At 41.7% G+C, this 14,874-nt stretch overlaps 1 protein-coding gene across 10 annotated transcripts in view; it reads left to right on the top strand.

The window, feature by feature from the left end:
* MCM3AP (minichromosome maintenance complex component 3 associated protein) overlaps positions 1 to 14,874 on the top strand; it is a 213,451-nt gene that overhangs the window by 52,945 nt on the left and 145,632 nt on the right. For all 10 annotated transcript variants that reach the window (XM_078378458.1, XM_072994293.2, XM_072994461.2 and 7 more), the window contains 2 exons: positions 13,040 to 13,237; positions 13,586 to 13,854. In XM_078378458.1, coding sequence (XP_078234584.1) covers positions 13,040 to 13,237; positions 13,586 to 13,854 — 467 coding nt within the window. The remainder of the gene's footprint in view (positions 1 to 13,039; positions 13,238 to 13,585; positions 13,855 to 14,874) is intronic.

The raw sequence follows: 14,874 nt of genomic DNA, 5'->3' as shown, positions 1-14,874 counted from the left end.
AAGATCATCATTTTTATTGCTGATATTCTTCCCATAAATGTGAGTTGTAGTTTGCTCCAAACCTCCAGATTTTTCTGAATTTCTTTCTGCATTGCTAAGTAGTTCTCTTTCATTAAATTGCTTGGTTTTTTGGTAATAATCACTCCTAAATATTTAATTTTTTTCACCGCCTCAAAATTGGAGTTCCGTGCTAATTTTTCAACATCTTCCTTCTTTATGTTTTTTGTCATAAATTTTGTTTTTTGATAGTTTACTTTAAATCCGGCCACCTGTCCGAAATCTTTTATAACTTCCAGTAACCCTTCAAGATTTTCCAAAGGATTTTCTAGTATTATCGCTAAGTCATCTGCATACGCTTGTAGTTTGAATTCTTCTCCTCTAATCTTGAGTCCTTTAATTGCTTCATTGTCTCTGATCTGCTTATTAAGTGTTTCCAGTACTAAAATAAATAGTAGGGGGGATAGTGGGCAACCCTGTCTTGTTCCTTGTTCAATCTGTATATTCCCAGTTAGGCTTCAGTTAACTTTTATCTTGGCTACTTGCTTAGTATATATTGCCTTAATTGCTTGTAGATATGTTCCTTGAAAGCCCATTCTCTTCAGTAATGATAGCATAAACTCCCAATTTACATTGTCAAAGGCTTTTTCTGCATGAAGGAAGATTAGCATCATCTGCTTTTTGGGATGCATTTTGTAGTATTCCAGTATATCTATTATTGTCCTTATATCGGATGATAATTTCCTTTTAGATAAGAAGCCTGTTTGGTCTTTGTGTATTATTATTTCAAGCATCTCCTTTAGTCTTGTGGCTAGGATGGTTGTGTAGATCTTATAATCAACATTTAGAAGAGAGATCAGTCTGTAATTCTTGGTTAGTCTTTTATCTGTGCCTTCTTTATGTATTAGCGAGATGTATGCTTCTTTCCAGGAATTAGGAATTTCCTCTTTAGTTTGTATATCTTCAATTAGTTTCTTGAATTGTGGACTTAAGATTTCTTCAAATGTCTTGTAGTATTCTGCTGGTAGTCCATCTGGACCAGGGGATTTGCCGCTTTTTTGTTTCTTCCATGCTTCTCCGATCTCTTCCATTGTGATTGGTTTGTTCAATTTCTCCAATTGTTGATGATTCAGTCTCGATTCTGGAATATTGTTCCAATAATTTTTTTGTTTTTCTCCTTCTCCTTCTCTTTTCTTATATAGTTCAGTGAAAAATTCATGGATCTCCTTTTTGATCTCCTTTTGTTTATATACTTCCTTCCCTTGCTTATCAAATATTGCCGTAATCCTCGTTTTCTCTCTCTCCCTTTTTATTCTATATGCTAACCATCTTCCCGGTTTGTTTGCATTTTCAAAGAATTTTTGCCTTTCAAATTTAATATTCTTCTCCATCTCTTCCTGTTCTAGTAAATTAATTTTATGCTGTAGAATATTTATTTTGTTAAGCAATCACTTTTTTGTTGGTGCCTTCTTAAGCTCTGCTTCCTCTTTCTTTAAAGATGTAATTAGGATTTGGTATTGTTTATTTCTTTCTTTTTTCTTTTGTGTATTGAATTCTATTGCGTATCCTCAAAAGTATGCTTTGGCTGCACCCCATATCATTGTCATTCCTATATCTTGAGGTTTGTTAGTTTGGAAAAAAAAGTTCAGCTCATTTTTTATTTTATTTACAAAGGTCTCTACTCTCAGCAGTCGCGTGTTAAGTCTCCAAAATCCGATCCTTATCCTCTGCCCTAAGGTCAGCAATACTGGGTTGTGGTCTGCATATGTATTTGGTAGAATTTCAATATCCTCCGCTTGGTGTATGGCGTCCGCTGATATCTAGCAATGACAAGGACAAGGCCATTTCCAAGGCAGTTAAACTGTCCATTGGCCACCCTCTCCTGTTCCGAAGAACAACGGGCCCTTTCCATGTTTCCAAGACTTTGGTCTTATCCCCCACCTCCCAGCCTCACAATACCAAGCTTTCTATGTTAACTGCCTCAGTATCAAATCCTCCAGTCACCAAATGGAAGATGTCGACCAACCAGCCTTCGGTGGCTGATCGTCATCCACCAAAAAAAGATCAAGTTCTTGAAGTCAAAGCCCTCCAAGGTTATTTTGACACTAACTTTGCAGCCACCTCCTGAGTCCGAAGACCTTGTTTGCATGGATCCCTCTCCAGTGACAAGGTTCCTTCAGCCCATCAGCCATCGCCTCATCCCTCCCAGTCACCTGACTGGGACCAGTGCATCAACCAACTGGCTACTTCTCCACCAACCAGTCCTCCACAGTTCTCCATATCACCTAGTGGGTCTTCCAGGCTGCTTCACCCACCCATGGCACTGCTGCACAGCTTGACACCATGCCTTATGCTGCCCTATGGGTCTACCGCCTTGACCTGGTGCACAAATGTAGGCACCAAACTTACCAGAACGTTCGCTTGCCTTCCTGCGTGGACATCACTTTTTACTACCCTCGGCATTATCATGGGGAAACCTCTTGCCCTGATCAGTGCCCTGCTGAGATGCCTGCTAACTACTATCAGCCAGCCATCTTCCCCAGCATGTTAGCAGCATCTGAGCGTTTGGTTCCTAGAATGGAACCTTTGGTGTTGAAACAATCACGCCACCACCTTCACCTGGACTTAACTGATGCTGCATATCCATCAGCACCTAAAAAGCCTAGTTGACTGGACAAATATTTCTCGGCACCAACTACTTTCTTGGCACCAACAAGTTATTACTTCCCTCTGCAGCCAGACAACCTTGACCATTCGTTCCACTTGGCATCACCAGGATCTGCCTGTTGTACAGAGTGGTCCATTGGTCCAGATAGGCGGGGTACAAATCAAATAAATAAATAAATAATCCAATATGGTCCATCACTGCCGTTACCGACTTGGCAGCACATCGAACCCACCTCCATGCCAACCTCGTCAATGTTGAGGATCCTCGATACCAACCTCTTACCATGGAGGCATATTCGATGTCGACAACTCAACATTGACAGCCCTCCCACTCCCAATATCAGGGCAAACAACTTTAAGACACAGATGTCAGTCGATAGTCAATCGAAGTGCCTCACAGTGCCGATGCCTCCAACCACATCTCAAGGCCCCAAACACCATCGGTGCTCTTAATGTCACCGGATTAAGATCTGGCAGATCTGGACCCACCATCTCTGGCTGAGGGCTTCCAGACTCATGCCTATTTAATGGTTTGCATGGCTAAGTGTCTCGAGCTCCAGATTCATAGCCCCACTGCTGAACCTTTGGAAAATCTTTATGGTCCGATGTCTAAAGACACTATCATGCCAGTCCACATCATCTATGGTTCCTTCTTAGCACAGCTAAACCGTTGAATCCATTCTTCCACTACTTCACAAGAAAGACTGGTTTGCGGTCATTGATTTACAAGACGCCTATTTCCACATTTCCATCGATCCAGCTCACAGGCCTTACCTTCGCTTCCACCTAGGGGCTCAGGCCTATCGATTCAAAAGGCTACAATTCAGGCTCGCCCCATGGAATTCACCAAATACATATCCTCAGGCTGCAGGGCATTCAAGCCTTTCCATACATCGATGACTTGCTTCTCGTAGCTCACTCTTGCTACAAAGCCCACCGTGACATCCATTTCACTCTCTCTCTCCTTCAAGATCTTGGCCTCAGTAAACTTACAAAAGTCTACCTTACTACCTACCAGACATATCCATTATATTGGAGCCTACTTGGACTCCGGCAAGTCCTGAGTATTTCCCCCAGACACCAAACGTCTCAATTTCTTTGCTTCAACTTCACCTATCATGCACTTGTACCTGCACTGACAGTACATGTTCTAGGTATGATGGCCTCAATCAGCACACTCGCCTGAAGATGAAATCCTTTCAGGCATGGTTTGTAGCTCTGTTCAACCAACCCTCTGAGCCGCCACATACCTTCTTACGTGTCACTCCAACTCTCATGGTGATCCAAACAGAACCTGACAATGGAACAACCCTTCCAGTAGCCCCGTCCGCAGCCTTACAAGCAGGGGAGCCCACTGCGGATCCTTCTAGAGAGGAAGAATGCTTCACATTAATGAGAGCTACTAGCCATCACCAAAGCCTGCAAAGCCTTCAGAAACCACCTCTGGCAAAATGGTTCAGATAGCCAAGACAATACTGCAACAATGTATACATTCTCTAGCAGGGCAGTACTCACTCCCCAAGCCTCCTGTACAGTGGTGCCTCGCTAGACAGTTACCCCGCATGCAAGTTTTTTTGCTAGACATTGGCTTTTTGCTATCGCTATAGTGATTCGCAAAACAGTGATTCCTATGGGGGAATTTCACTGGACAATGTTTGGTCCCTGCTTCGCAAACCAATTTTCGGTAGACATCGATTCTGACAGCTCCCTCCGCGCTCGCAAAACGGGTGTTTTCGGGACCTAAGCTTCGCAAGACAGCTATTTAAACAGCTGATTGGCGGTTTGCAAAGCGGCTTTCCTATGGCCGATCTTCGCTAGACAACAATGATTCTTCCCCATTGGAACACATTAAACAGGTTTCAATGTATTCCAATAGGGAAATGCTTTTCGCTAGACAATGATTTCGCTAAACAGCGATTTCAGTGGAATGGATTATCATTGTCTAGCGAGGCACCACTGTATTTCACTGTGGACCTGTGGGAGTGGTGCCTCTTTCACCACATATGCCTCATGGCAGTCCACATAGCCAGCCAAGACAACAATTTTACAGAGCTACACACTGCAAGGAACATCAAGCTCATGAGTGGAAGCAAGACCAGTTTTCCAGTCCCTCTGCACTCATTAGGGGACACCCACAATTGATTTGCATCTAGAACAAACAAAAAATGTAGATGCTATTGTTCCTGCGCACGAGTCGGCAAGAACTTTCTTGGCAACACCTTTGTCAGACGTTGGCCCAAAACACTGCCTTACCTCTTTCCGCTGTTCCCTCTCCTCCACAAGATAGTTGTCCTTCTCTGGCAGGACAAATCCAATGCAATTCTAGTAGCCCGATGGAGGCTATGACAGCCCTGGTTTCTCACTCTCCACCAACTTTCTACCATCTTCCCCGTCTGCATCATCTCCTCACCCAAAACGGCTTAGATCCTACATCCTTCATCTCACAGCGTGGATGATTCTGTCTTCTTGATTAAAATCATCCATCACACAAAGAAGCTCTCAACCAGGAGAACCTACATGTATAAATGGAAAAAAATTCAATTCTACACTTCATCAATAGCAGTCACCAACTAACCCCTCTCTCCACGTTGTTCTGTTTTCTTCTACACCTTAAGCACACAGGACTTTCTATGTTATTGTTCAACGTATACCTCTCTGTCATTGTTGTGCACCAAACATCAACCTCTCCAGCCTCTAAATTTTTCCGACATATTACTCTCAAGCATTTTCTTAAAGGGTTGTTATTTAGTCATTTAGTCGTGTCCGATTCTTCGTGACCCAATGGACCAGAGCACACCAGGCCCTCCTGTCTTCCACTCCCTCCTGGAGTTGGGTCAAATTCATGTTGGTAGCTTCGGTGACACTGTCCAACCCTCTCATCTTCTGTCGTCCCCTTCTCCTCTTGCCCTCACATTTTCCTAACATCAGGGTCTTTTCCAAGGAGTCCTCTCTTCTCATGAGATAGCCAAAGTATTGGAGCCTCAGCTTCAGGATCTGTGCTTACAGTGACCACTAAGGGTTGATTTCCTTTAGAACGGATAGGTTTGTTCTCCTTGCAGTCCAGGGGACTCTCAAGAGTCTCCTCCAGCACCACAATTGAAAAGCATCAATTCTTCGGCGGTCAGCCTTCTTTATGGTCCAGCTCTCACTTCCATACATCACTGCTGGAAAAACCATAGCTTTGACTAGGTGGACCTTTGTCGGCAAGGTGATGTCTCTGCTTTTTAAGATGCTGTCTAGGTTTGTCATCACTTTCCTCCCAAGAAACGTCGTTTCGTTTAGTCGTTTAGTCGTGTCCGACTCTTCGTGACCCCATGGACCAGAGCACGCCAGGCCCTCCTATCTTCCACTGCCTCCCGGAGTTGTGTCAAATTCATGTTGGTTGCTTTGCAGACACTGTCCAGCCATCTCATCCTCGGTTGTCCCCTTCTCCTCTTGTCGTCACACTTTCCTGACATCAAGGTTTTTTCCAAGGAGTCTTTTCTTCTCATGAGATGGCCAAAGTACTGGACCCTCAGCTTCAGGATCTGCCCTTCCAGTGAGCACTCAGGGTTGATTTCCTTTAGAACTGATAGGTTTGTTCTCCTTGCAGTCCAGGGGATTCTCAAGAGCCTCCTCCAGCACCACAGTTCAAAGGCATCAATTCTTCGGTGGTCTGCTTTCTTTATGGTCCAGCTCTCACTTCCATACATCACGACAGGAAAAACCATAGCTTTGACTATTCGGACTTTAGTCGGCAATGTGATGTCTCTGCTTTTTAAGATGCTGTCAAGATTTGTCATCGCTTTCCTCCCAAGAAGCAGGCGTCTTTTAATTTCGTGGCTGCTGTCTCCATCTGCAGTGATCATGGAGCCCAGGAAAATAAAATCTGTCACTGCCTCCATGTCTTCCCCTTCTATTTCCCAGGAGGTGATGGGACCAGTGGCCATGATCTTAGTTTTTTTGATGTTGAGTTTCAGACCGTTTTTTGCACTCTCCTCTTTTACTCTCATTACAAGGTTCTTTAATTCCTCCTCACTTTCTGCCATCAGAGTGGTATCATCTGCATATCGGAGGTTGTTGATATTTCTTCCGGCAATCTTAATTCCAGCTTGGGATTCCTCCAGTCCAGCCTTCCGCATGATGTATTCTGCATATAAGTTAAATAAGCTGGGGGACAATATACAGCCTTGTCGTACTCCTTTCCCAATTTTGAACCAATCAGTTGTTCCATATCCAGTTCTAACTGTTGCTTCCTGTCCCACATATAGGTTTCTCAGGAGATAGATAAGGTGGTGAGGCACTCCCATTTCTTTAAGAACTTGCCATAGTTTGCTGCGGTCCACACAGTCAAAGGCTTTTGCATAGTCAATGAAGCAGAAGTAGATATCTTTCTGGAACTCTCTGGCTTTCTCCATAATCCAGCACAAGCTGGCAATTTGGTCTCTAGTTCCTCTGCCTCTTCGGAATCCAGCTTGTACTTCTGGGAGTTCTCGGTCCACATACTGCTGAAGCCTACCTTGCAGGATTTTGAGCATAACCTTGCTAGCGTGTGAAATGAGTGCAATTGAACGGTAGTTGGAGCATTCTTTGGCATTGCCTTTCTTTGGGATTGGGATGTAGACTGATCTTTTCCAATCCTCTGGCCACTGTTGGGTTTTCCAAACTTGCTGGCATATTGAATGTAGCCCCTTAACAGCATCATCTTTCAAGATTTTAAATAGTTCAACTGGAATGCCATCACCTCCACTAGCCTTGTTGTTAGCCAGGCTTTCTAAGGCCCACTTGACTTCACTCTCCAGGATGTCTGGCTCAAGGTCAGCAACTACATTGTCTGGGTTGTATGGGATATCCAAATCTTTCTGATATAATTCCTCTGTGTATTCTTGCCACCTCTTCTTGATGTCTTCTGCTTCTGTTAGGTCCCTCCCATTTTTGTCCTTTATCATGTTCATCTTTGCGCAAAATATTCCTCTAATATCTCCAATATTCCTGAACAGATCTCTGGTTTTTCTTTTGCTGTTATTTTCCTCTATTTCTTTGCATTGTTCATTTAAGAAGGCCCTCTTGTCTCTCCTTGCTATTCTTTGGAAGTCTGCATTCAATTTTCTGTAACTTTCCCTATCTCCCTTGCATTTAGCTTCCCTTCTCCTCTCTGCTATTTATGAGACAGCCACTTTGCTTTCTTGCATTTCCTTTTCTTTGGGATGGTTTTTGTTGCTGCCTCCTGGACAATGTTACGAGCCTCTATCCAAAGTTCTTTAGGCACTCTGTCCACCAGATCTAGTTCCTTAAATCTGTTCTTTACTTCCACTGTGTATTCATAAGGGATTTGGTTTAGATTATACCTGAGTGGCCCAGTGGTTTTTCCTACTCTCTTCAGTCTAACCTTGAATTTTGCTATGAGAAGCTGATGATCAGAGTCGCAGTCAGCTCCAGGTCTTGTTTTTTCTGACTGTTTAGAGCTTCTCCATCTTTGGCTGCAGAGAATATAATCAATCTGATTTCTATATTGCCCACCTGGTGATTTCCATGTATAGAGTTCGCCTCTTGTGTTGTTGGAAAAGAGTGTTTGTGATGACCAGCTTATTCTCTTGACAAAACTCTATTAGCCTTTGTCCTGCTTCGTTCTGAACTCCAAGTCCAAACTTCCCTGTTGTTCCTTTTATCTCTTGGCTCCCTACTTTAGCACTCCAGTCCCCTAGAATGAGAAGAGAAACAGCGTCTTTTAATTTCGTGGCTGCTGTCTCCATCTGCAGTGATCATGGAGACCAAGAAAGTAAAATCTGTCACTGCCTCCATATCTTCCCCTTCCATTTGCCAGGAGGCAATGAGACCAGTGGCCATGATCTTAGTTTTTTTGATGTTGAGCTTCAGACCATTTTTGGCGCTCTCCTCTTTCGCTCTCATTAAAAGGTTCTTTAATTCCTCCCCACTTTCGGCCTTCGGAGTGGTATCATCGGCATATCTGAGGTCGTTGATATTTCTTCCAGCAATCTTAATTCTGGTTTGGGATTGCTCCAGTCCAGCCTTTCGCATGATGTATTCTGCATATAAGTTAAATAAGCAGGGAGACAATATACAGCCTTGTCGTACTCCTTTCCCACTTTCGAACCAATCATTTGTTCTATATCCAGTTCTAACTGTTGCTTCCTGTCCCACATATAGATTTCTCAGGAGACAGATAAGGTGGTCAGGCACTCCCATTTCTTTAAGAACTTGCCATAATTTGCTGTGGTCCACACAGTCAAAGGCTTTTGCATAGTCAGTGAAGCAGAAGTGGATGTTTTTCTGGAACTCTGGCTTTCTCCATAATCCAGCGCATGTTAGCAATTTGGTCTCGAGTTCCTCTGCCCCTTTGAAATCCAGCTTGTACTTCTGGGAGTTCTCGGGCATATCCTTGCTAGCGTGTGAAATGAGTGCAATTGTAGGGTAGTTGGAGCATTCTTTGGCACTGCCCTTCTTTGGGATTGGGATGTAGACTGATCTTTTCCAATCCTCTGGCCTCTGCTGAGTTTTTCAAACTTGCTGGCATATTGAGTGTAGCACCTTAACAGCCTCATCTTTGAAGATTTTAAATAGTTTCACTGGAGTGTCATCACCTCCACTGGCCTTGTTAGCCATGCTTTCGAAGGCCCACTTAACCTCATTCTCCAGGATGTCTGGCTCAAGGTCAGCAACCATACTGTCTGGGTTGTCCCGGACATCCAGATCTTTCTGCTATAATTCCTCTGTGTATTCTTGCCATCTCTTCTTGATGTCTTCTGCTTCTGTGAGGTCCTTACCATTTTTGTCCTTACCAGAGTGGTCTGGTGGTCCAGATAGGCGGGGTATAAATAAATAAATAAATAAATAAATAAATAAATAAATAAATAAATAAATAAATAAATAAATAAATAAATAAATAAATAAATAAATAAATAAATAAATAAATAAATAATTTTTTTAAAAAATAAATAAAATCATGTCATCTTTGCACAAAATATTCCTTTAATATCTCTAATTTTCTTGAACAGATCTCTGGTTTTCCCCTTTCTATTATTTTCCTCTATATCTTTGTACTGTTCATTAAAGAAGCCCCTCTTGTCTCTCCTTTCTATTCTTTGGAAGTCCTCATTCAATATTCTGTAACTTTCCCTAGCACCCTTGCATTTTGTTTCCCTTCTCTTCTCTACTCTTTGTAATGCCTTGTTGGACAGCCACTTTGCTTTCTTGCATTTCCATTTCTTTGGAATGGTTTTTGTTGCTGTCTCCTGTACAATGTTACAGGCCTCCATCCATAGTTCTTCAGGCACTCTGTCCACCAAATCTGGTTCCTTAAATCTGTTCTTCCACTGTGTATTCATGAGGGATTTGGTTTAGATTTTACCTGACTAGCCCAGTGGTTTTTCCTACTTTCTTCAGTTTAAGCTTGAATTTTCCTATGAGAAGCTGATGATCAGAGCCACAATCAGCTTCAGGTCTTGTTTTTGCTGACTGTATAGAGCTTCTCCATCTTTGACTGTAGAGAATATAATCAATCTGATTTTGATACTGACCATCTGGTGATTTCCATGTGTAGAGTCGCCTCTTGTGTTGTTGGAAAAGAGTGTGATGACCAGCTTGTTCTCTTGACAAAACTCTATTAGCCTTTGCCCTGCTTCGTTTTGAATGCCACGGCCAAATTTTCCTGTTGTTTTTATCTCTTGACTCCCTACTTTAGCATCCCAGTCCTCTATAATGAGTAGGACATCTTTCTTTGGTGTCAGTTCTAAAAGGTCTTGTAAGTCTTCATAGAACCGGTCATTTTCAGCCTTTCCAGCATTAGTGGCTGGTGCATAAACATGGATTACTGTGATGTTGAAAGGTCTGCCTTGGATTTGTATTGAAATCATTTTATCATTTTTGAGATTGTACAGCTTTTCCCATTCTTTTGTTGACTATCAGGGCTACTCCATTTCTTCTACGGGATTCTTGCCCATAATAGTAGATACAGTGGTGCCCCGCATAGCGAAGATAATCCATTTTGAAAAAATCGTCTCTATACGGATTCATCACTATGCGGGGCAAAGAAGCCCATATGAACGCATTAAAACACGTTTAATGCGTTCCTATGGGGAAAAAACTCACAGTTCTGTGAAAATCCTCCATGCGGCCGCCATTTTCGCTGCCCGGTAAGCAAGGAAAGGGCGCGAAAACACGGCAGGCGGCCATTTTATTTACCCGCGGCCATTTTGGAACCGCCGATCAGCTGTTAGAAAACGGGCCGTTTGCGATGATCGGGGTAGCGATCGTCGCAAATGCCCCATTTTCACACAGCTGATCGGTGGGGCCGCGCAATCTTAGCACTTAGAAAAACACATTCCAATGTCTCTCAAATAATCTTCACACAGAACCTGTCTGGCTCCATCTTACATTCCTCTGACTACATATCCCATACTGCTTCAACTCCATCACAACAATAAAAAGAAAAATAAATAGGCGACTTCTTCCTTGCTTGCCCACAGATGGTTATAGTTAGACAGAAAAAATGAGTTTATGGACTTCAAAAAAAGTTTCTTATTTTAAAGAAAATATTTTGTTAAGGGAAAAGAACAAATACAAATGCAAAAGAACAAAGAAAGACCATGTTTGTTGCTTGTCCTGAAGGAGTGGAAGAATGTTAGCGGCAGTTGAGTCATGGTTTGTGCTCTTTAGACAGAGGCTAAAAGAAAATCAGGCTACTCTAGCTCTCAGTAGGTTATAGTATGCTAGAAAGCATGAGATTAGAGTCAGGAGCATGTGCCTATAGAGAAATCACACTGTTACCAGGTTTGTGATAATAAAGTTTAGGACTATGAAAAGGAAATTAAACATACACAGCCCTAGGGCTGATTTGTCTTGGACTGTTATACTGCAAGGGTGTTTGCAGTGATTTTCCCTACCTATCATAGTTACTTGTGATCATGAAAGTTAATAATAGTGTACAACTTTTTTGTGCTTGCAGTGTACAAGGTAGACTCTCGTTTTAAGACATTTCTGACTTTGTACCATAAATGCAGATCACAGTCTTGAACTCTGTGTTGATTTAATCGCTCCACCTAGAATCTCTGTATAGAAAGACACTTTGGTCCTACTTATTTATTGGGATATGAGTTGGTGCCTTCAGTGCCTTGCATGTGGGCCTCCTATGCAAAGTGGGAGAACAGTCATTTGAACTGATCCAACAGAGCTATTTTTCTGTTACTAACCTGGAAAAACTGATACCGTTTCCTCAGTTAATAAAGTGGGACAGAATCTCAGTTTCTCCCTACAGTATTCATTTAAAGGGCAGGGAAAAGTCACACTTTTAGTGCTGGAATTGTGATGGTGACAAGGAAGTTCACTACCTGTGGAACAAGGGGACATTGCTTGATGACCCACAGGAAGAAATCAGTGCATTAGAAAGGCTCAGCCTATCAGTGTTGAAATGTAGGGCTGTGCTGTTTCTTCTGTTGAGAGAGTCTTTGGCGCTTCCCATTGTTAATGGTTTTGCAGCCATTTTGTCAAGCCATCCGAACTGTTACCATCTCAGCTAGCTGTAAAAAGAGGGGTACCTTAAGAAACTGGTATCTTAGTGTGCATTTTTAGGGAACTCAATAGAGTATTGGGCATGCACATGATACTTGCATTTTTCCAAGCAGTTGGTATCATCTGCTGTTCAGTTTCAACAGCTGGGAGCTAGCATGGTTGTCCTTGAGAAGATAATAATCTGTTTTGTACTGCTTGGATTTATAAGCAGGGTAGGCTACAGTTCCCAAGATTCTTTACCATTGACTGTGCTGAATAGAGCTGGTGGGAGGCAATGTCCAATAGTGTTTAGAAAGGTGTACTTTGCTGTTTCAGCCCTGTAGAGATGGCTCTCTGAAGTAATTTTCTTGATAAAGGAAAGGGTAACAAGTGCCAAGGAATAGTGAGAACTGTATTGAGCAATTTATTTTCTGACCATTCCAGCCGTGTTGTTGCTGTTGCTAGTCGGTAGCTGAGATAGAGCAGTGAAGCAGACAAGGGTTATAAGTCATGTAATGAATTTGTCTCTAAGAACAAACCATGGTTAAGACAAGTCAAGCCTGTTTCAAACAGTGGTTTCAGCTTGATAACAAACAAGTTGACCAGATCACTTAAGATGCTTGTAGAATAAGCAATTGTGGTTTAGTATTGTATCTGAACGTATTAAGATGTTTAACAAAACACAGCAAAACAAAAAATTTCAAAGTGCTGTGACACCTTCAGACTTTTTTTAAACCATTAGGAGTTACACTTTCGAAGTAATGGTTCAGAGTGGTTGAAAGATGTAGAAGAGTGGGCAGTGTTTTTTCGCTCTTGCCTTGCATTCCAGATGGAACAATATGATATAAATAATGGTACTGAATAATTTATTTAATTTTTCTCATCTGAGGTTGACCATGGGGCAGCAATAAAGGAATATAGCAGGTCTTCAGCAGACCAAGAGGAACCATTACCACATGAACTAAGACCTTCTGAAGTGTTGAATATGACCATGGACTATTTAGTTACTCAAATCATGGACAAAGGAGAAGGAAACTACCGCGAGTGGTATGATTTTGTATGGAACAGAACTCGTGGCATAAGAAAGGTAACCCATTTTTAGGGTAAGCAATTGGCCATGATAAAATGCTAAACATAGTTATTGATTGGGTTTATGGAATGAGAATCATGAAGAGAATATCATGGAGTGCCGTTTGTATTTTGGGAGTGAGAGTGAGCAAGGAAAACAAGTTTGTAGGAGAGTGCCTGTTCCATAATACATACAGAATTAGGGTACAGAATTAGGTTAAATTTGTTTCCTTTACCTTTATATTTTGAAACTCTGGCTGTGTTGCCAGTACATCTCAGACAGCATTTTTAAAAAGCAAATTAGTTTATGTCTCTGGAGTGCATACTTAAATTGATTTAATTATTTGTAACTCTTATGTTTGTGCAGGATATAACCCAGCAGCATCTCTGTTGTCCTCTGACTGTTTCCTTGATTGAGAAGTGTACCCGTTTTCATATTCATTGTTCCCATCATTTGTGTGAAGAGCCTATGTCATCTTTTGATGCAAAAATAAACAATGAGAACATGACTAAATGCCTACAGAGCCTGAAGGAAATGTATCAGGACCTTGCAAATAAGGGCATTTACTGCAAGAGTGAAGCAGAATTCAGGGGATATAATGTTCTCCTAAACCTCAACAAAGGGGATATTCTAAGGTGAATTTGTAAATAATTACAGCATCCAGTTTGGTGTTTTTTGCTCTCAGTATCTGTAGAACAAATGCAAAATGACAGGAAATTAAGCCTGTCAAGATTGAAAATTACTTTTCTGTGGTATTATTTGCAATTATTTATTCATTTAAAATGTCTGCATGCCACCTATCTCCTAAAGTATCCAAGGTGGCTTACAGTATTAAAAGAAACAAAGTTAAAAACTAAAATAATACATTATTACAATTAAAAAAAACAATTAAATGTAGTATTAAAACGTATAAATAAGAGCAATATTAAAAGCACAAGTAGAACAGCAGAATACGGTACAATGGATTAGTTGGTCCTTTGGTCACAATGGAACCATTTATCCACCTTTCTTTGACACAAGCACAGTATTTCTTGCCAATTGTTAATGTCAATTTTTGAGCATAGCTACATGTGTTTTATAGGTAATTAAGAGACTAAACCAGTTGAATGAAAGGCTCCTCAGTAACCCACTACTAGACATAGTAGCACTGGTGTTCACATTTCTTTGAACCATCATTGTATCAGAAGACATTTAAGTTACACAATTTCTCTGTTTAATGTATCTACAGTATGTCCCCCATATCTGCTGGGGATTGGTTGCAAACCACCCCCTGTGGATACTGAAATGGATAATAGTAAATGAGACAGACAGACAGACAGACAGACAGACAGACAGACAGACAGACAGACAGACAGACAGACAGACAGACAGACAGACAGATAGCATGGTACAAGGGAAATAAACCAGAAAAACAGTATTCAGACCCACCACAAAAAAATGTTGCGGTCAGCAAAGGACAAAAGGGACCCCCTCACCACTGCAGGAGTATACCGGATACCGTGCAGTTGTGGACAGGTATATATTGGAACCTCAAAATGCAGCATTCACACCAGAATCAAAGAACATGAGAGACACTGCAGATTAAAACAACTGGATAAATCAGCCATAGCTGATCATGCCCTAAAACAAGCTGGACATGAAATTCTATTTCAAAA

Source organism: Pogona vitticeps, chromosome 1 (genome assembly GCF_051106095.1).
Source record: "Pogona vitticeps strain Pit_001003342236 chromosome 1, PviZW2.1, whole genome shotgun sequence".
Classification (NCBI taxonomy): Eukaryota; Metazoa; Chordata; class Lepidosauria; order Squamata; family Agamidae; genus Pogona; species Pogona vitticeps.
This window is presented reverse-complemented; position numbering and strand designations above follow the sequence as displayed.